At 41.6% G+C, this 22,751-nt stretch overlaps 1 protein-coding gene across 1 annotated transcript in view; it reads right to left on the bottom strand.

Moving 5' to 3' along the window:
• The window catches only part of mmp17a (matrix metallopeptidase 17a), a 78,503-nt gene that overhangs the window by 28,232 nt on the left and 27,520 nt on the right, over positions 1 to 22,751 (bottom strand). The window contains exons 2-3 of the mRNA XM_066645942.1: positions 8,855 to 8,987; positions 8,463 to 8,598 (exon numbers count right to left, since the gene is read on the bottom strand). Of these exons, the coding sequence (XP_066502039.1) occupies positions 8,463 to 8,598; positions 8,855 to 8,987 (269 nt within the window). The remainder of the gene's footprint in view (positions 1 to 8,462; positions 8,599 to 8,854; positions 8,988 to 22,751) is intronic.

Below are 22,751 nucleotides of genomic sequence, written 5' to 3'. Positions count from 1 at the left end.
GGAGCCACAGTCACAGGTTTCGAAACGGCCGGAGCCACAGTCACTGGCTTCGAAACGGCCGGAGCCACAGTCACTGGCTTCGAAACGGCCGGAGCCACAGTCACTGGCTTCGAAACGGCCGGAGCCACAGTCACTGGCTTCGAAACGGCCGGAGCCACAGTCACTGGCTTCGAAACGGCCGGAGCCACAGTCTCAGGGGCAGAAGCGGCCAAGGGAGCCGTACTCACGGAGACTGGAGACCCTGCGACGACGTCCACGGAGACAGGGGAACCTGCAGTGACGTCCAAGGAGGCAGGCGGAACTGCGACGACGTCCACGGAGGCAGACGGAACTGCGACGACGTCATCCACGGAGGCAGACGGAACTGCGACGACGTCCACGGGGTCAGGAGGATGTGCGACGACGTCCACGGAGGCAGAGGAATCTGTGACGTCGTCCATGAAGGCTGGGGAACGTGCGACGACGTCCACGGAGGCAGAGGAATCTGCGCCGTCGTCCACGAAGACTGGGGAACGTGCGACGACGTCCACGGAGGCAGAGGAATCTGCGCCGTCGTCCACGAAGACTGGGGAACGTGCGACGACGTCCACGGAGGCAGAGGGATCTGCGCCGTCGTCCACGAAGACTGGGGAACGTGCGACGACGTCCACGGAGGCAGAGGAATCTGCGCCGTCGTCCACGAAGACTGGGGAACGTGCGACGACGTCCACGGAGGCAGAGGGATCTGCGCCGTCGTCCACGAAGACTGGGGAACGTGCGACGACGTCCACGGAGGCAGATGAATCTGCGACGTCGTCCATGGAGACAGGCGCGGCCGGAGGCGCCGCGCTGAGGAAGACAGGCACGGCCGTAGGCACCGCGCTCAGGGAAACAGGCGCGGCCGGAGGCGCTGCGCTCAAGGAGACAGGCGCGGCCGTAGGCGTTGCTCTCAAGGAGATAGGCGCAGCTGTAGGCACCGCGCTCATGGAGACAAGCGCGGCCGTAGGCGTTGCGCTCAGGGAGACAAGCGCGGCCGGAGGTGCCTCGCTCAGGAGATCAGAAGGGACTGCAGCGCCGTTTCTGGAAGCAGGAGAGACGGGCGCTGCACTCACGAAGACAGGAACGGCTGGAGGAGCTGCTCTTATGAAGACTGGAGCAGCCGTTGGCGCCGTGCTCTCGGAAACTGGAGCTGAGGCGTCCAACGAGGCAGGTGCTCGTGCTGCTCGCCGAGCACGAGTTGAGTCTTTATGATGTTTAGGGGTTCTGATGGGCGCACTCTTGAGGGATTCCCTCAGAGGTGCGCCTCTGTTAGCCTCACCTGCGTTGTCCTGCGGTAAGAGGCTAACAGCCCCTACACATAACCCCCCCCTAAGAATTTCCCCGGACCTGAGGGGATAATCCTCCAGCGAAGGGGAGCTTCCAGCCTGTTTTCTCCTCCGGCTCCGTCGATTCCCGCTGGAGCAATTACTCGATTCATGAATCGAGTCTTCTGTTCGGGGGAAATGAACCGCACCGGAGATGAGCTGCAGCCGTTGACTCCATTCCGAGGCCGCTATTAACGCCTCCTCCACGGGATCTTTGGGGCCTGTGCGGAACGGAGTCCGGCGAATTACACATCTCCTAAACGAGTAGTCCGTGTTAGCTGTGTCCATTTTTAGATCGGTCATTCTGTCAGGGTCTGTCAGGGTGGTGTGATGAGTAGATTCAGGGAGGCGGACACACTCGCTATAACACGGACTTTAATAACGATATGACAAAACAAACGAAGTAGAAACACGAACTAACATTACTAATAAACATGGGAAAGAGCACGAAACAACAATATAGGAATGGAGCAAAGAAACAAGCAAGAGAGACGGGTTAGAGCGAAGCGAGAGACGAGGAAACAGGAAACAAACGACAGAGCAAACGAAATCAAACAAAGAAATGAACAAACTCAAAATGACCGATACCAGGAAGTGAGGGAAGAGGGCTTAAATACATGAACTAACTAGACACACCTGACACGGATAACAAGGGAAACGATGACAAAAGAGGCGGAGGAAAAAGTGTGAAACGAGGGCGGAGCTAGGAATGACAACAAACAGACAGCCACATGGAAGAGGAAAACAAACCAGAAAGTGTCAAGGTGTGACAATTATGATTAGTGCCATATCCTGAATATTTAAGTATCCTTGTAGTTATAATAACATTTTATGTAGTTAACAATGGAATTTCAAATTAAATTATTTTTAATATATTTCAGTAGGATATATGAATATAATAAATAACAAATACTCTACATAAATGTCCTTTTTTTCATTTCAAGTAAAATTAAACAATGTAGAAATAAAACAATGATTTTGAAAAAAAATGCACATGTAAATAAAGTCCCTAATGATTTGTTTTTGCAGCTGACTTACTGCTTTTCTATAACCAGCAATCTCTTATTGCTGGAGAGTGGGGCCTTTATCTGTTAAGAGCAAGCTGATTGGCTCTTTATGCTGAAGGATGGGATTATGTTCAGCGTTATGAGAAATTCAACCCATAATAGTTCCATTATTTTTACATTTTCTGGTTTAACTCCCACAACACTGTCGTCCTGAAAGTGTCCCAAAAGAGCTTTTATCACGTCCCTTGAGCTATTTTTACTGGCCCCAGGACAGTGGTGTCTGGAGCCCTGCCATGTGTATGTCACTCGTTTGAGTCACAGCGCTCATCATAATGCACAGATCTGATTGGCTGAGTAGCCTCACATGTGATATGCAGAAACGCATGTGATTAGTCTGGTATTTTCCTGGAGCGCTAAACCTGAACGTTAATGACTAGAAGAGTCTTAATCGTTTATCAGTTACAGGTCCAGGTCACACAGGGTCTATCTATTCGTGACCCCTGGCCTAGTATGTATAAGTGTCACTGGCCAATCAGTGCTCAGCCACCATGGCTCAACTGAACATATTAAAACGTTGTTCACATTTAGGAATATTAATATCTTCCTATGGCTTTTGTAAGTAAATAAGTGCATGACCAGCAGATTTTAAACCAGTGGTAAATAAGGTTTTACTCTTTATGGGCTAACTGTGTTGCCAGGAACAAGCCTATAATGCTATATGTTTCATGACTTGAAGAAAATAATGAAGAAGGGAAAGTGTAGTACACACTTGGATGGAGGGAATGTGTCCTAGGAGACTGAAACTGATATTAATACATTATTTTTTTTGTACCACTACTCCTCTCTATTTTAGTTCACATGTCACTGCCCGCAAATTGTTTCTTTTTGGTGGAGAAACAGCAATGGCTATGAAATGACACATTTCCACAATATTTGTGGTGCAGCATATAGTTTTCTGCCTCAGAGATCCAATCCCAGTAATAGTATACAGTACACCAGGGTATTACCTCAATACCGAGGTGAATGAATGTTGATTCTCCTGCCAGTCTTGATATGGCGATATGTAACTGGCCTCTCTCTTCCAGTGATAAGATTTAATAGAGGTCTCTGTTAATGCATGTAATGAATTCCAAGAGCTGTATTCAACACTTTAAGAAAAGCTGGGAATTATTATACAGTAGGTGTAAGGGAGTGTATGAGGATATGGATTTCTGTTGGTGTTTATTTTCGCACGAGTTAGTGTCTTTTGTTTGTCTTTTCTACGGGTCATTTATTGACCTTGCTTTTTCACAGTCCAGCTAGACAACTGCATTGACCAGCAGTGGGACCTCCTTTTAAATGACTTTGTTTCCATACGCCTTCGATTTCCTCTGGCGTCGTGGCCTATATCTATATGTCCTGATGTCAACACAGGAGTTCATTTGAAGCAAACTGCACTTTGCTTCCACAGTAAGGTGCAGTATAAGGTCGGAGAGGTCAGCTGTAAAATGAAGGGGGAAGGAGCTGGAGAATGCTTTTCGAGCTCAATTTTCTTATCCATTTTCTCAGTAATGTGCCCTCAGCAGGGTTTTTATTCGATGGCCAGTAGTCTCCCTATTACTCAGCCCACAAATGAGCAGCAATGGAAACAAACCTGAAACGGAGGGCTGCCCGCCTTGGCAGCTATCTCCAGAGGCTTTCTGTCCCGCCATTCACACATCAGCCCTAAAACACTGCCTTTTAATTTCTAGTCGCTGTGTCTGTGTTTTGCCTCCAAGTGATACCAGACAGATTAAGCCGACAGGAGAGAGTGCGGGGGAAAAATGAGAAAATGACAAGCGGAAAATGCAAGAGAACGGCCTCAAAGGAACACATTTGCTTCTCTGTCTCATCTATATCACACAGCATTGCTGACCTCCTGCAGCTCCCAGCCTCTGAAGGGAAATTTACTGCATTTTCTCTTAATCACCAATCACAATCAATCTCACCCACACTCGCACAGCCACAGGGAGAAATGCATGGCCCACTGTGCTTACATGAGGTGGGATAATTCCATTAATGTCTACGCTAACTCACGCTGCTCATCACTCTCACTCAAACATACAGCCTGATGAAAATATGGCTCAAGACATTATCACATTTGCTCCCCTGCAGAAATGGATGGAAACAATACCACAATTCCACAACCTCAGAGTCAGCCATCATCTGTCAGCAACCAGATGAAACTTCATATGTCTTCATATACTGCTCAGCATAATGTAGATGCAAATGAGGTGGAAGCATAACTACAAAAGGTGTCGATTCTTCAAATATTGCTATGAATCTAATTCCCAATATGTCTAAGCCTGGGTGTACAAATGCTGAACATCCTCAAATCATGTTTATAGAACACCTCCCAAGGGAAAGAACCATGAGCTTCAAGTACTTGCACTATAACATCTCTGTCAACTTCCAGGCACTGAAAATTTTATTATAAAAAAAAAGCCAAAAAAAAAAGAGCTAAAAAAATATCTAGTATTTTCGTGTCCAGTCCTGGCAGATCTCCAGACAGTCCATGTTTTTTTCTCAGTTTCAGCTCCCAAAACACCTGAACCAAGCAATAACAGACTGAAGAATAACTAGTTCAGGTGTGCTGAGGTCTGGGATACAGCAAAAAAGTGGACTACATGAAGGTCTCTGAGGTTAGGGTTAGGAAAGAGTGCCCTAAGACTTTTTTAAATTTATGAAATAATCATCACAATCATCACAGCCCAGAGAACTGTTTGACTTTGCAACACATCAGCAGATCTAAAGTTGAGCTTAGTCAACTCTGGAAAACTATTTGTTGCCACATTATATTCCCTGACTGACCTAAAATACTGTAGACTAAAAAAATGTTGAAGGTTTGTCCAGCCTCAACTTCCACTTAACCCCAGTTTAAACTACTGTTAGCTGCAAAATTCCTAGTCATGGCTGAAATTACCAATATGGCTGAGATGTTGGCCACACAATGATGCACTACTTAGGTGCTGTATGGAGTCTATAATGGGTCCCACCCCTACAGTCAAGGGCACGGTATCCGAGCTTCTCTTCAGTATACTAGGACATGGTAAGAGTTAAATGTGACAGGATGGTGAAAGATGGGAATGTGATAGAGGGTAATGGAGGGTAGCGAACAGAGAGATGCTTATAACAACGCCATCTCGCTCGGCTTCCCAGCAATCAGCATGGGAAATCAAGATATCGCAATATGTCTCTGTAGAGGAAAACAGTTTCACCCCTACGTAATCGCTCCTAATCTATGTGGGTAATTAAAGTGGGGGGAGGTGGGTGGTCTTAACGAGTGGGAGGATGATCTCTTATTTGGTAATTCTCTAATGTTGAGGGATGAACCTACTGCATGGCTCTTCTGGGTATTAATCACCGGTTCCTCAGTGGCCACCGAATACCTGAGTACCGTCTAAATTCTACAGACACACACAAACACACACACATGAGCCAGGTTTCTATCCAGCTGTTGAAGTCAGTTCAAGCAAATGACTGAAACATTGCAAAAATATGCGGATTATCCTGCTTTTCCATCAGCTTAAAAGCACTTCTGAGAGATATGGAGCCAGTTTAGAGCAATCCCCAAGACTAGGCTACGTCTCTTTGCTGGTTGGTTTGATTTTATGGCTAAATCAGTTTATAAGAGCACAAAGATATAAGGCACTTTTATAAGAAATTCTCAACACGTATTACAGCCTTTTCCCCATTGTATGAGTAGAAGTAACATTATGATTTGGGTCCTACTTTAGTTGGCTGGGAACAGTTGCCTTCATCCACATCTTTCACTTCCTCTATTTTGGGATCAATTTTAGCAATTGCTGGTTTTAACCACTTCACTCCCCTCATCACAGGATGTGACTAAGGTGGGAGGCTGAAACAAACTTCTCCTGCTCATTCCAAATGTGAAACGCCACTGCTTCTTTTCAAACCGTTGTTTGAACATCATGTCATTGCACAGCTGAACAACCTTGAAGAAGATCACTAACTTGCTCATTTGGTGTGACAGCATACAGATGAAGGTTTTGGCTAGCCTTGTGATATACAGATGGGATAATATTCAAGGACCTCATTGGTGATAGAGCCATTTGGGTGGCCCCCAAAATTTGAGCAAACCAACATAGATGCAAATTTTGAAGTTTAATTTAACATTTGCCATTTCAAAGTCATTTTATTTGATATGCTAATGATACAGCTGGGAACCTACCAAGTGTTTGAAGAACACTTCTTCTGATCTAATTTACCAGTACTGTAATCTAAGAGTAGTTATGAGACTTTATCTTCTTGGCTACTGAGGCAGTATAGATCAAATGTATCCCCCACTTGAGGAAATGCTAGGGACATTCTTTTAGCTATTATCACTGAATTCTATACATTTGTGAGTGCGGTTGATCTCAGAACAGACGAAAAAAAAATCATTGGCAGTGAAACAGATGAGAGAACTGTGAGACTCAAGTAACTTTAATAGTGTGAGTATATACATCCCTACGGACTCATGCACACCAAAGAAAAAAATTCCGATCAGAGCGCGATGTTTGGTCTGTTTGCAACACTACTCTGTGATATTGATCCAACTCTTCTGAGTCTGCTATATAAGAAGAAGAAGGAGGAAAAAAACCTTCTCCTCAAAAAAACCTGTATAGCTGCATTTCATGGAGCTTGGCAGTAGCCAGTCTGGTTCTCTCTCTCTCACGCTCTCTCTCTCTCTCTATCCCTGCTCCATTACCCTGGGATCAAGCAAGGCTTTTTATCACTGCTCCTAAAACAAGCCATTATGAGGGTTATTACCTCGTCTGGCCTCTCACCTGGCTCACAGACGCTCCCCATCTCCTCCTCATATTACAGTCAGCTGCATGATGAGCTGATGCCTCTGACCATTTCAAAAGCTACTGCTATGTCATATGTGCATTCAAAAGCTCCTCTGGTTTGGAATGAGTTCTCTACAAACAGTTGATAAATGACCCAATGGCTTAAGCCCTAAAGTGAATTGTTAATGTGACCACTTCATTGCCGTTATGCAATGAGAAACAAAGCAACCTTGCCAAGAGCAAATCAGGGTCATTTTAATGAAATATCTTTGACCTAAAGGGTAGTTTGTGCTAACAGACAACACCATGCCCCCAACTTCAAAGACCAGAGAAAAATGTTCTGTTACTGAGAGTCAGACCAACCATCGTCATCAAAGTTGAAGACCGGAGCGAGAGGAAAAATATCCCTCTGAAATTCTGAAAGCAGGTCTCTTGAAAAAAATGGGATCTGTAATAAGGTCAGTGATCGCATTAGTTACTGAATCATCTGAGATTATGTTTAGTTGTTGAGGCTGTTATATTGTCTGTGATATTCTACCTTTATTACTAACAGTTATTGGCTGGAAATAAAATAATGAACGGTGATCTCTACATTTTCAAAGCAATGTAGCCTTGCAGGTTGTTCATTAAAAGCATCACAAATTTCACAATATGCCCACATAAAGTGTGTTTGGTGCAATTGTAATTAAGTTGTAATGTTAACATTTCACTTGCATGTTTTCTTTTGGCCGGATCACTTCTGATCTCCAAACAGACAGCAGAGAAATACGGATCGGCAAGCAAACGTGTCTGTAGTATCAGTAGAAGCCTTCTACCAATCAACACATAGCTAAGTTGATACACACAGCGGCCCGAGTTTGTTTCACACTGGTAACTGGGATGGAGAATGATGGAGGAGACAGGACGGAGAAAATATGATTGGCACAGCTGAGCATGGGAGATCTCAGCAGGATCTGGTAATGAGAGAGAGGAAAGGATGCGTGAAATTCAGTGCGTACACACATGCTGGCAAGGACACACACACAAACACACACTCTTCATATCAGTAGTCGGTTTACATTCAGCATCCATCTGTGTTGAGGCACTACCTTGAGATGGATTCCATATGTTGCTTGTATTTTGATAAGCCTTCACTTATGACTGCATGAAGACATAAGCTCCTCATATCACTATCTAGCCCACTTTACAGCTGTTTGCTATATATAGAGAGACCGATAAGAGGTGCCTGCAGGCTCCCGCACCCAAGGCAAATCTCTGAATGCTGTCACAGGTTCAGGGTGCCATGGGTGTTGTTACTTTACCTCCAGGACAGGTGTCTCTTGTTCCATTTGTTCTGAGGAGCCAGTGCCCGTCTCCTCCTGCCAGCTGCAATCTCCGGCGCTGACACATCTGGCAGAGAACAACGTGGTGTCTTCATCAGGCCCAGAGTGGCCTGGTCTGAAGGAGGGATAAAAACACACATAGGTTGACGTGCTTTAGTTCACAATATTCAAAGAATGCTTTTGACTCCACTGACATCCACCAGAATCTTTGCATGTCATGTCACTGCTATGTTGAGGCATAAATAAGGGACTAGGGAGGTATGATTGAGGGTAAATACCTGTGCTATATACTCTAGAGAGTTATAAAACCCCTCTCTATAAAACATGTGACAGAAATTCAAGGACAATAGATATCGCAAACTGTCACCCACCAAGGACACCAGTCTCCTCCAGTCCTCCAAAGCGCTGCATGGCTTTAATGGCCTTGGTCAGGGCCTCCTTTGTCTGCAGTTGTCCAGTAACAGGGTCAGCTGGTGGGAGGTAGCCAAATTTACTCAGCCAATCCTGGGAACATAGGCAGAAAAAAAAAAGTTTGGTAAACTGCATTTTAACAATTTCTCCAGACTTGTGTAGTGCTCAGCATAAAAGGCAAATCATATTAAAGTTTAAGCATGGATAAGTAAACTCTAAAATACTTAATTTATGTTATCAAGAGCCTCTGGTTATAATCATTTAAGAACGCGGCTGTCACAGTATACCAGAGGAGGCTCGCAGCAATATTCACAGGTGCAATATCAGCCTCATTCTCTCAGCGTGTTATTTAAGTGACAACCATCTGCTCAATGTGCTCTAGCTTCCCCTCTGTAGCCTTGAGTGCACTCAGGCACACTCCACACTGATGATAATAATTCATGTTTTCTGTTAACCTACAACTCATTGGGATTCCATCACTGATGTGCATTAAGTGGCTCAAATTTAAATAGTAATATGACAAGTGTGTGCGGTGGATGAATTACTTAGATCAATAAGAGAGCTCATCTTCATAAACAAACACTCAACAAATTCCATTAATAAAATTGCTTTGTGTTTACACAGCAAGCTCTGTGTATAGTGAAGCCCTAAAGAATGGAGGGTCCACCTCCAATCATATGGGAGTTATGAGGTCTTCTGGTCACAGATCAAGCCTAACCGTAAATTAAATAGAGCTACTAACTCTTTAAAGCTGTACGACACACACACACACACACACACACATATATATATATATATACACGCCTGTTTTTATATTCAAGTGAACCAAATGATGCCTTTGTTTGATATGTGAATGAGGTGATCTAACAAAGCGTGAAATCTTAAGATTTCTGATGAATGATTAAACAATAAATACATGCTCAGCATTCTTTTGTGAAACACAAACTCACTCTGAAAAATAGCCCCAAACATCTTTTACAGAGATATAGGAAACATGGTAATATTGTGACAGAAAACGCAAGCGTATGTTTGTCTGTCACACCCTGTACCTGTTTGTATAAGACCCTTGGGTTCATCCTTGACTAGTCTTAGCCTTACATCCATGACCCTTACTCTAGTTCTGTCATCTCTCCATCAACTTGATAAGGCCATGATGAAATCTACCTTCAGTCTACTGCAGCTCATTATAATTCATGGTCTTCTGAGGGAAGCTCCAGTAGATTAATCTCGGCTCCCCGACATCTACAAATGCGAAGGTACATTGCCATGACGATGCTAATCAGTCTTGTCACCTTGAGCGATTAAGAAGCACAGATGGTAGCTGACCTCGGCTAGACAGATGACCTGTACTTGACCTCAGGTGTCGCAGGAAGGGAAGTGATATGCTTTGACTGGCAAAGGCAAATCTCAAAAAATGTTTTCCAATAAAACAAAACCAAACAACCAAATAACCCTCAAATTGGCAAATCTTAAATAAACAAACATTACTCTTTGTCACCCTCTAAAAGTGTTATAAACAAACAAAACATACATCTTTAAATGTTATCAGACATCGAATGAACAAATTTTCCTCACTGTTTCCCTCTAAACATGTAATTAAAATCATCATATAAACAAACATTATGCAATGTCACACTCTAAAGACTCTAATAACCGTTATCACATGAATCAACATTACTCCACGTTGCTCTCTAAAGGCATCAATAACCATTGTCACATAAATAAACATTACTCATTTTCACCTTCTAGAGGTGTTAATAACCATCATCTCATGAACAAACATTACTCGCTGTCACTCTCTAAAGGCTCTAAAGGTGTTGTAGCGGAATTCTGTGCTTTTCCCATAAGCCCCATATTTTCTAATTTATTTTATTTTTAGGTACAAACCCCATTTCAAGGAAAGTTGGGCTGCGGTGACAAATTTAAATAAAATCAGAAAGCAATTATGTGCAAAAATGATTTAAACCTTTTGAAAATGAAAAACTGAATTTGAAAATATTACAAACACAATATCTCAAATGTTACCAAACTAAAGATATTGTCAAAGAATGAATTTCACCCTACAGTGTAACTGCCTATTTTCCTGTGCTCATAAAGTAAAACTCTTAAACTTTGAATTTGATGCCAACATGTTCCAAAAGAAAATGTAATTGGCAACAGGTCAGTGACTTGACTGGGGATAATAAGAGTGTCTCAGAGAAGTTATGTGTAGAGGCATTCTACATTCTGCAGTAAAAAAAAGTGCAACAATTCAAGACTAAATTACGTTCCTCATAAAATTATTCATAAAATTAAAAGATTTTAAAAAATCCAGAGAGTTGCAAGGGACAGGGCATAAAAAACAACATTAGCTGACTGTGATCTTTGTGCCCTAAGGAGCTGCTGAATTCAATACAGACACATTTCTGTAGTGGAAATCACTGCATAGAGTTAAAAACACTTCCCCATCCATTGTCACTGCATCCACAAAGGTATATACTGTATAAACAGGACACAGAAAGTGCACCATTTTCTCTGGGCCCAAGCTCATGTAAGATGGACTGAGGTGAAGTGGAAAAGAGTCCTGTGAACAATTTTGGAAATGTATTTTTGGAAATCATGGATGGTGGGCAAAAGAGGGTAGGGAACATCTGGCTTTATATAGTTTAAAAAAGTAGTTCAAAAGCTAGCATCCATGATGATGTGTGGCTGCATTAATGTACATCAGTGAAGTCACAGTTAATGCTGAAGAATAAATATTTTTAAAACAACAGCAATTGGGCTCCTCAGTTCACAAATATTTATAGACTGTTGCTAAAAGAAGAGGTGATTCAACACAGTGAACAGTGCACAGCATCCCAACTTTTTTGGAAATTTGGTTTATATTTGCATTAAACCAATGGGTGAAAAGATTCACAGTTCCCATCATTTTTTGCAATGTGAACATACAGGTGCTAGTCACAAAATTAAAATATCATGAAAAAGTTGCTTTATTTCAATAATTCGTTCAAAAAGTGAAACTTGTATATTATACTCATTCATTACACACAGAATGATTTCAAATGTTTATTTCTTTAATTTGATGATTATAAATGACAACTAATGAAAACCCCAAATTCAGTATCTCATAAAATTAGAATATTCCTTAATAATAAAAAGGATTTTTAGAAATGCTGGCCAACTGAAAAGTATGAACATGTACAGCACTCAATACTTAGTTGGGGCTCCTTTTGCCTGAATTATTGCAGCAGTGCCGCGTGGCATGGATTCGATCAGTCTGTGGCACTGCTCAGGTGTTATGAGAGCACAGGTTGCTCTGATAATGGCCTTCAGGTCTTCTGCATTGTTGGGTCTGGGGTATTGCATCTTCCTCTTCACAATACCCCATAGATTTTCTATGGGGTTAAGGTCAGGGAGGTTGCTGGCCAGTTAAGAACAGGGATACCATGGTCATTAAACCAGGTACTGGTAGCTTTGGCACTGTGGTTTTGAAGTCCTGTTGGAAAATTAAATCTGCATCTCCATAAAGTTGGTGAGAGCAGGAAGCATGAAATTCCCTAAAACTTTGTGGTAGACAGCTGCTTTGACCTTGGACCTCAGAAAACACAGTGGACCAACACCAGCAGATGACATGGCACCCCAAATCATCACTGACTGTGGAAACTTTACACTGAACCTCAAGCAACGTGGATTCTGTGTCTCTCCTCTCTTCCTCCAGACTCTGGGACCTTGATTTCCAAAGGAAATGCAAAATTTACTTTAATCAGAGAACATAACTTTGGACCACTCAGCAGCAGTCCAGTCCCTTTTGAAGGCGAGGCGCTTCTGACACTGTTTCTTGTTAAAGAGTGGCTTGACAAAAGGAATGCGACAGCTGAAACCCATGTCTTGCACACATCTGTGGGTGGTGGTTCTTGAAGCGCTGACCCCGGCTGTAGTCCAGTCTTTGTGAATCTCCCCCAAATTTTTGAATGGGTTTTGTTTCACAGTCCTCTCCAGGGTGCAGTTATCCCTATTGCTTGTACATTTCCTTCCCTTCACCTCTCTATTAATGTTTGGACACAGAGCTCTGTGAACAGCCAGCCTCTTTAGCAATGACCTTTTGTGTCTTGCCCTGCTTGTGTAAGGTGTCAATGGTCACCTTTTGGACAACTGTCAAGAAAGCAGTCTTCCCCATGATTGTGTAGCCTACAGAACTAGACTGAGAGACCATTTAAAGGCCTTTACAGGTGTTTTGAATTAATTCGCTGATTACAGAGTGGCACCAGGTGTCTTCAATATTGAACCTTTTCACAATATTCTAATTTTCTGAGATACTGAATTTGGGGTTTTCATTAGTTGTCAGTTATTATCATCAAAGTAAAATAAATAAACACTTGAAATATATCAGTCTGTGTGTAATGAATATATACAAGTTTCACTTTTTGAATGGAATTACTGAAATAAATCTTTTTCATGATATTCTAATTTTATGACCGGCACCTGTATGATTGTGAAAGCATTAGTGGAAAACTAAAATCAGCTCAAGTACCCTATTTGTAACCTCAGTGATAACACAATGATGCACCTGCAAATGTCAATTATGAGATGAAAATAGCTTAAAAAAAAAGGTCAGAACAGGGGAAAAAATAATGCAGTTGGCAAAGACTAAAGAAACTAATCAATATTTGTGTTTTGGCAGAGATGCAGAACCAGACAAGAGAGGTGAAGTTGAGTTTTAGACTTCTACTTCCTCTCAAGGTCCTCTAAAGTAAGCATGCGTAGAGGTCAGGACAGGTTAAAGGATCCTACAATAAGTGTAGTTTCAACAGAACTGTATTTTGGAAAGGAGTCAGGGGCTTTGAGTCCTTGGGCTAAATGGAAAGCAAAGAGAGAGCAGGAATGACTGAGGCTGCAGTAACAATGACACATTTACAGTAACACAAGAGTGAGTGCGTGTTATGAATAGTGCATGAACAGTGATGTCCCCCATGGACAGACATCTACAGGGAAATAAAAAATAAAAATAAATAAATTCCAATGATCAGTACAGAAGAGCTTCTCTGACCTGAACTTGTACTTATGAATATTTGGGCACAATGGGAATCAGATAAGAAGATTTTAATTTGTAGAGTTAAAGCCCCTTATATTAGAGAAAACCTACCTAGACAAACTTAACTTGGCATCTGAGGTGTATGTGTGTACTCTAATTAGTAAAAGACATCACCATTAATCACAATATTCTATTATGTTATTACACTGTATTATAATATATTTGCATTAATTTATGACTCATTTTTTAGATTAACATAAATCTGGATATAACAAAATGTCAGAGACTGCCCTTTTTAGTCATTTCATTTCCAGTCTAAATAGCCATTAATATCATATTATTAATTATGCATAATTGCTATAAAAACTCGCACAAACTTTATGCATAAAGTACTAAAAATACACAATATATCACAGCCATACAAGAACTTATAAATAAGCAACACTTAAATTTGTTTATTTGAGAGATCAAGGAGATAGGAGCTCCACTCTTTCTTCACATAAGGATACTCAGTAATATGAGTGAGAAAGTATTGGGCAGCTGTCAAAAAGCCATTATAAAGAAAAGGAAGATTGCCACAATGAAACTGGACATCTGAAATACAAAACAAGGTTTCATACACGGAGATGTGTAAATGTATATGACCTAGATCATGCGAAAGGGAAAATGCAACCAGCTTCTTAGACTAAACTTCTGAGTTGTGGAAATCCCTGCAGAAATCACACACTTGAAAAGAATGCAAGCTATAATACTGTATTTAGTTGTAAAGACCTGTCTTCTAAATATGTTTCCAGATTATTCCCCTGATTTTGCATAATTAATAACATGATATTAATGGCCATTTAGACTGGAAATGAAATGACTAAAAAGGGCAGTCTCTGACTTTTTATTATATCCAGAGTTACGTTAATCTAAAAAATGAGTCATAAATGAATGCAAATGCATTATAATACAGTGTAATAAGATAATAGAATATTGTGATTAATTGCGATGACAGAGGAGCTGAGTCAGACCTGTAATTGATGCTGTTTCAGAAGCTTCCACAATGAAAAATCCATAATAGGCCATGATGAGTTCAAATAACATCGGTCCTCAAAGCGCTATCAGGAAGATGAGCAAAAGAATGCAGACATGAGTCACTCATTGGATTGATTATAGAGATAACAAACGAATTCCTGCATATTCTATCAGAGCTGACTGTATTTCACATTTGTGTTGCATAGATTGATGTGAAAATACATTGAGCATAATAAAAGGTAGGATAGCTTCTCACTGGTGAAGCCACTCGAGCCTGCAGTATTGCGCTATAGGAAGTATGTATCTTATCTTAAATATGTGTTCTATATTCAGATGAGCCTCTATTTGCAAGATACACTGTGTAATCAAATGTCTGTGGAAACCTGCTCATTCAAGCTTACTTCCGAAAAGAAGGTTGTTTGTCCCCTCTTTTAGAGTTCTACTCTACTCAGCTATTGCTCTTACAGAAAACCTTGAGACTAAACACAAACATTTCAGTTCGGATTTGATGGCAGTACCCAGATCAGTGAGGTCAGGTTCTGATAGTGAATTATAACGTCTGAGTCACAAACACCAATGCAACTCCTTCCAAACATATTGGATGGAGCTCTACCATTGCAGAAAACACAGTTTCACTGTTGCAGAGCCCAATGCTGGGATGAGGAAAGAGGAAATGAAAAATACAAGATCATCTGTTGTCATTCCAAGCACAGCATGAAAAGATAATATAAGGATAATAATAACTGACCTGTAGGGTTCTTGATTTCTATTGTATTGCAATATCTATTTACAGTTTATAGCCAGCCCCCTGCTAGTCCCCAGAAAGATGTGAAGATAAGGATGTGGTGTGTGATGGTGTAATGTGGCCCGACGCTGTGTTTACTGTGGGCTACATCGTCCCACTCTCAGCTCCCAGCTGACATAATTTGTGTGTGGACAAACTGCCCAGCTGTGTCAGAGTATGGAGAAAAGGCTTTACTCAGTTTGTGCCAGCATTCCTCCCGCTGCCTTCAAAATCGATGCATGACGAGTTACTGTGCTCACCTAATGCTTCTTCTCTCTATCTCTCCGTCTCTCTCACACACATAAACAATTATTCAAAAAGCATATGCCACAAGGAATACTGCCAAAATCATAGACTCTACTTATAGACACCGAAAGATTTCTGTGAGGATTTATATGTATTTAGTCACAACATTTTAATGAGGTCAGGTACTGAATGTTCTTGTGTTGTTTAGTTCTGGATTACAAAAAAGATACCAACACTGATCCATCCCTCCAGGGACCAACAACACAGTGGTAGAGGGCTGATCTGAATTGACACCAATTTAGCCGTCACTTGGCATTGGGCATGGTGACATTAGGTTCATTTCTAGTTTGCTCCCGAGTCTCATTTGGTTTCAAGCTTTCCTACAAGGATTACACAAGCTGTGCTTTCATAAGTGCTAGTAGCAGTAGTGAATTTCTGAGTTACATAAAACAGGAGCATAAACTGCACTGTAATTGTTACAAAGCAAAGCCTTTATGAGTTTCTAGAGGATTGAATTTAAGAGCTAATTCCAGACTTGCATTAACACTAAAACATTTTATTGTTAACTGAATTATCACTGGTTGCCACAATATCTTCAAATTGTTGTAATATAGCACCTAAAAAATAGCATCTGCCCTGTTTAACATTAGACAATCTATAAAGGACATCTTTATAGCAATATTTAGAGCCAGTTATCTCAGTGAATTTTATGGCCATGCCATGGGGAGAACTGGAAAGATGCTCTGCTTCAGAGAGGGTTAGTGTTTGCCTCAGAAAACATTTTCCGAAAAATCAACTCCACCAGGGTCACCGGCTTTGAGCGAGGACACTGCTGTCTCTCTCTCTCTCTCTGTATGGGTGGGGCACACAACACTCCTGCTGTGATGAGTGGGGTCAGTCCTTTGCAGTGTCGGAAATTCAGAAGCACAGCATCTATCTCACTCTAAACAAGTTTCCCCTTCCACTGAGAACTAGCAGAGAGATGTGTGCAACTTTCAAACAAGCACAGAAGTTTCTATGAGGCCTCCAGGCTGGGGAGAAGAGTATATTAAACTTTTATTTTTATGTAACGGTTGGAAAAATGAAGTTGTAGTGGTGAACCGGACCCAGCATTAACTCTGCTAAAGTGCACCACCAGTAAAGTTTCAAAGCATGGTCTGATAGTAAAAAATAGGACTTTTTGATGGCTTATATCAGCTTATGTGACATATGTCTCTCTTCCAAGTCATTTCTGCTGGAATTTTCTGTTGGGCATTGGTTAAAATCATGTATTGTGATGTAACTGTGTCATTTGGCCAATGCAAACATGACACAACACTGCAACAAAACCAAGAATCCACATTAAACCCATCCATGTTTGGGAGGTTGAAGAATAAGTCTAGAATAAGAATATGGCAGGCACTCAGCCATATCACCCAGGGAGAAGATGGAAATTAGGAGGCTTACTGAATGGCAGTTAAGCTGTGGATATTGATGGAGGAGAAATTGCTGCTTCTTTACTTTTCCCACCCCCATTTTTCCTGCACATCCTATGAAGATTGGTGCCCTTCTGCTCTCAACCCCCACAGTGGCTCTATAACTGCTACACAGTGTTAAAAGGGTAAGAAAAGTAATGTGTAAGTTGACATGGCATAAACATCTCTCATCTTTCAGGGTTTGCTTTAAACAAAACTTAGAGTGGCCTCAAAAGAATTTGGATCATTTTTCCCATGGGTAAAACATTCATTCATTCATTCATTGTCTGTAACCGCTGGGTGGAAGCAAGGATCAAACCCAGTCCTTAGCAGGGCAACACACACTCACACATTCACTCACACCTAGGGATACGTCTGAGTAGCCAATCCACCTACCAATGTGAGAGAAAACCAGAGCATCTGGAAGAAACCCACACGGACACAGGGAGAACACACTAAAGCGACACTACCTGTTGCGCCACTGTGTTGTCCTTCATGGGGAAAACTGTACTGAGTTCCTCCTGTTTGAAGGAAAAAGACATGTCCTGGGGAAAAAAACTAAACAAAAACAAAACTGATGCTAAGCTCCTGAAGAATTTCAACCAGACTCCACTTTCAAAGATTCCAGACCACCGTAATACACACAAATCGTTTGCAAACTGTTGTGTATTTTGACTACATTTTACACCAAATTTCACTCTACTACATGTGACACTGTCAAGTTACAGCCGGAGCACTCTCATTGGCTGCTGCTCTCCAATGCTCCTACAAATTTATAGGTGCTCACACTACAAAATGTTTGAAAATGCTGGAGGCACTGTGACAGCTCACAGGGCATGAAAATCGCATCACTCATCTGTTCATCTGAGCAATATATACACTACATTTCATAAAGTTTGTAGGCACCATGCAATATTGCTCAAATCAGCTAAGAAAAAACGAATATAATTGGACATTCTGGAACAGGCACGCATGAGCGTAAATATGTCTAATGCGAAGTGTCGCCCAGAGGGTTAAAAAGTCTCTGCACTGAGCCGTGTAGCAGCAGTGGAACTGCTTTTTTTCTGTAGCAACTGAGCACCACTCAATACCTCTGGGATGAGCTGGAGTGGGCATTGTGATTCAGAACTAATCATCCAAAACCAGTACTGACCTCAAGAAATTCTCACGGCGGAATTCCATTAGGTGCTCACAGAAATATTCCAAGATCTACTGTAAAGCCTTGAGGGAACAGAATAAATGTTTAAGACGAAATAAGATAAGATGAGACTTTATTGATCCTGAAAGAAATTGCTTCAGCACAGGGGGACAAACTACCCATAAGAAATGCTGGGTGAGAAGGTGTCTACATAGTGTTTAAGTCTTGGATACATAGTCCATCCCTAGCCATGACTGATATGGATTTGTTACACTGCTTTTCTAGGCAAGAGGGACTTTGAGATACAGGCATCTTCACTGTGCCTTCAATCCACTCAGTTCACCCTCTCTTCCATGACTTCCTACACTGCTCTATGCATTATTACACCAAGGTTAACAAATAAAAAGAGTTTAATAGTTAATAGTCATCAATCGGCAGCAGCCACAATGAAAAGTCGCACTCATAGACTGTTGTGTGCAAGGTGAGAGGGCTGGACTAGCACACCTTTTGATACTTTTTCGCTTAGTAAACAAAAACATCACCTTTGAAGTAGTGCTTTGAAATGACGATGTGGGGAAATCTTTTTTTTTTTCCTGCTTCACAGGATACATAAAAATGAATGATGGATGGAATAATAATGCATAGAAAATGGGGCCAGGCAGCATTCTGCATGGACAGTGACAGCAGAGGCAGTATAAACATGGTCCCTCTTCTGTTGCCTCTTGTCTATCTCATGTATTTTTATGCTGGCAGTTCTGTTAGACTCCTAGCCAGGTCTCAGCACACCATCAGTCAGTCCTTATGCGCCAGTCTCCAGATCCAGCTTGAGCTCCTCTTAACCCCTTTAACCTGACAGACCCGGTGCTGGACCCCAAAAAAGTGAAAACCATTCCTTTAAATATTACACCTCAGGAATTACATCATGCGCACGTTGCCGTTGGCAACAGAAAGACTATATGATCTGTTTCAGCAAGTAGAACTGGATCTGTCTGTGTGCTGTGTACTACATCACCACATGAAATATGCATGAAGCTTTCTTTTTTGTTGTATGCACCCTGTTTTTTTTCCTGAGCCAGAGCCCATTCAGAGTGCAGCTCGGATCTGTAAGAGCTTATTATAGATTTGTTTACAGCACTGATAATGCTTGACTGATGTATGGCAGTACATTCCTATTCAGGAAGAGTAAACAGGAAGATTCTAACATCTTCTCCTATTTGTTAGATCATGTCTTTTTATGTATCCAAATCAATGGAGCAACGGCATGGAGGAGTTACTGGATTATTGGAGGACAGCAGATAAAACATGAGGAATATCCTCATATTTATGTCGGGCCTGAAAGGTTAGGCTATCAGTGCAAGATAACAGCACAGGGTGCGCGATGGCAAAAGGGCAGTGCTGTTGTTTACCACTCCTTTCTCACTGTTTCGGAACAAATCCTCCTCTACATTTCTGCTAGAGTGCGCAAACATGCTTCCTGGTGTGTGCCTGGGGGCTGCAGGTTTGTTTTGGCCATTTTGGTGCATGCTACAATACCCTGGGGAATAAGACTGAGAGGTGTACATAGACAGACAACACTGCCAATAAGCACAGTGACAGGCCTGTTTAGCTCACTGGAGCGGACAGTTATCTTTTCCCCGCTCAAGTATGACCACAGCACACTGAGCGAGACAGGAGGAGCACTGAACTAAATGGCAAAATCTCCTCTTGTGAACTCTCCAGCGCCACAGGTTTCAGGTCAAAGCCAGGCTCACCACTGAGGGGGATTATGTTTTGCTCAACACTTCAGTTTGCCCAGGTTTTTGTGTCAAGTTTTAATCATTGTTTGGTAAAAATGAGGACAATTTTCATTTAATTACTCATTTAACATTTCTGTTCCTCAAAAAAGAGCGGTATTAGCGACTGCACAATTACATCTGATTCTTCTTGAGTAGGAGCCAGATAGAAATAAATCGGTGCTTTCTGTTTGTCAGCTCTTTCTGTGTTTAAATTACTTGAACATTACTCAGGTTTCTGTTGGCAGTTTTGCCCCCTGACCTTAAAGCACTGAGCCAACAACGAACACAAAAGACTCGGATGTTGCAGCGAATAGACGGTGCAAATGGAGAGCACTCAAGCTGTAATCCTTGCGTCCCATCAGCCTATTTTATTGCTCACTCTCTCTTTCTCCCACTCTCCCTCTCTCTCCATCCCTTGATCCGACCTACATAAGCTCAGACTCCAGCAAATCTCATCTTCACACGTTGTAAGTTACTTCTTATTGGAGGTTAAACGCCATGGCTCTCTTTCCACTGTAATCCTGATTGCAGCGGCTCTAATCCTAAACACCAGAAAAAAAATGTTACAGAGTATGATAGTGTGCAAACACAATCAGCAGAGACTTCCTGCATTTTTAGCACAAGCTCATGCATGTATATTGGCATATTCTCATAAACAAGAGAAATGGTGTCATTCACCATCGCTGTGAACGCAAGAAAGCAAGCAAGAAAGGGTTCTGACTAAGCCTATCTCTTCTTCAGGTAGGGGCTTTGTGACATACCTACCCTGGAGAGAGAGAGAGAGAGAGAGAGAGAGAGAGAGAGAGAGAGAGAGAGAGAGAGAGAGAGAGAGAGAGAGAGTGCGCGCCCTGGGTCAAAATGTGTCATAGAGAAAAGCTGAACTGTCTGTAACACAACCGCTACTGGATGGAGATGTGGACATATGGATAAATAAACAATTCCATTTAAACATTTGCACTTTGGAGTGTGTAGCACATAACTCAGACAGTTTGAACCATTTTCTGTGTAATTACTGTGGCTAGTCCCAAATATTTGGATGTTCAGATATTTGTTCATTGAATATGCGTTCGGTTTTTAATTTTGAGATTCAGCCCGTATTCAGCCTTGTCAACATAAAAGTTAGGAACAAAGCCTAAAAGTGCCCTATAACTAGTGCTGGGCGCTATGACCCGGTATGATCGGTTTTCACTGTATTTGACAGGGTTTGTTTTTCCATGCATGACGTGTTAAACGCATTGATTGCGAGAACAATTTCTGCAGTAGAGTGGTTGAGAGAACCCTACTTCACTGTCATGAGAATTGTACATTGTACACAACCCCCCTCCCCCCCCACCAAAAAAAACATTTCCGCATTAGTATTACATGTAATAAAGGTTTGCATGGCTCCACAGTCAATAATCAATTTTCAGAGGATGGCACTAAATTAGTGAAGGAATCATATGGCAATGACAGTTGCAGTGAAAATGTAAAACCTTTTATTGAACACATTTTTCAAACAACTTCAATGAGGTATTTAGATATGAAGTAGCCAATGCTTGTATTGCACTGAAGAAGTCCCAAATATCTTCATTAAATAACAACATATATAAATAATAACAATAAAATAGCAACAATATGCAACTCCCAGCAATAATACTATTGATACTTTAGTGTTTGTTTGGTCCACGTCTGACCTTTAAACCCAAAGTACATCCAGACAACAGACACGGCTCATTTTTTCGACAAAAGTTCTTCTGGGTCATCATCTTCTACTTCCATGTCTGATACAACTTCTGGTTCAGAACTTCCCCTGTCCATTTTCACTGCGCTGTGTTCTGGACATGGTTAGTCTTTTTAAATCTGTGTGGCCGGTATTTGAAAAATAAAAACTGGTTTTCAATGCGAACCGGTATACCACTCAGCACTACCTACCAATCAGACCAATCGGAAGCAACCAGACATTGCAGGGTAAATGATGACAGCTAAATGACACATTACATTCAGCCTTCAAAATAAAATCCAGGTATTTGTGGTATTCTTTGTGATTAAACACAATTTAATACCTAATTTAGACCTTAAACCTTAAATAATATTACAATTTAAAGGAACATCTCGGCTCCCTCTACAATTGCGGACTTACAGCATTGTCCTGAAATAAAGTGGAGAGAAACTACATAATGCAGTTTCTGCAGTGTTGAACCTTGTGTTGAGCCAGAGTTCTCCATATGACAAGTCAATGGAGCATCACAATTAACTTTTAAGGTAAAATACTACCTAGTGTTCCTTTAAAATACAATTGCAATATTGTTTAGAAAATCACAATTATGTATATTTAACAAATCACTCAGAGAAAGAGAGAGAGAGAGAGAGAGAGAGAGAGAGAGAGAGAGCTACCAAGCTCCATGAAATGCAGAAAAAGAAAAAAAAAAAGAAATCTTGCATGCCATGTGTGA

Source organism: Hoplias malabaricus, chromosome 15 (genome assembly GCF_029633855.1).
Source record: "Hoplias malabaricus isolate fHopMal1 chromosome 15, fHopMal1.hap1, whole genome shotgun sequence".
Classification (NCBI taxonomy): domain Eukaryota; kingdom Metazoa; phylum Chordata; class Actinopteri; order Characiformes; family Erythrinidae; genus Hoplias; species Hoplias malabaricus.
The sequence above is the reverse complement of the archived record's forward strand: the minus strand, read 5'-3'. Positions and strand labels throughout refer to the sequence as shown.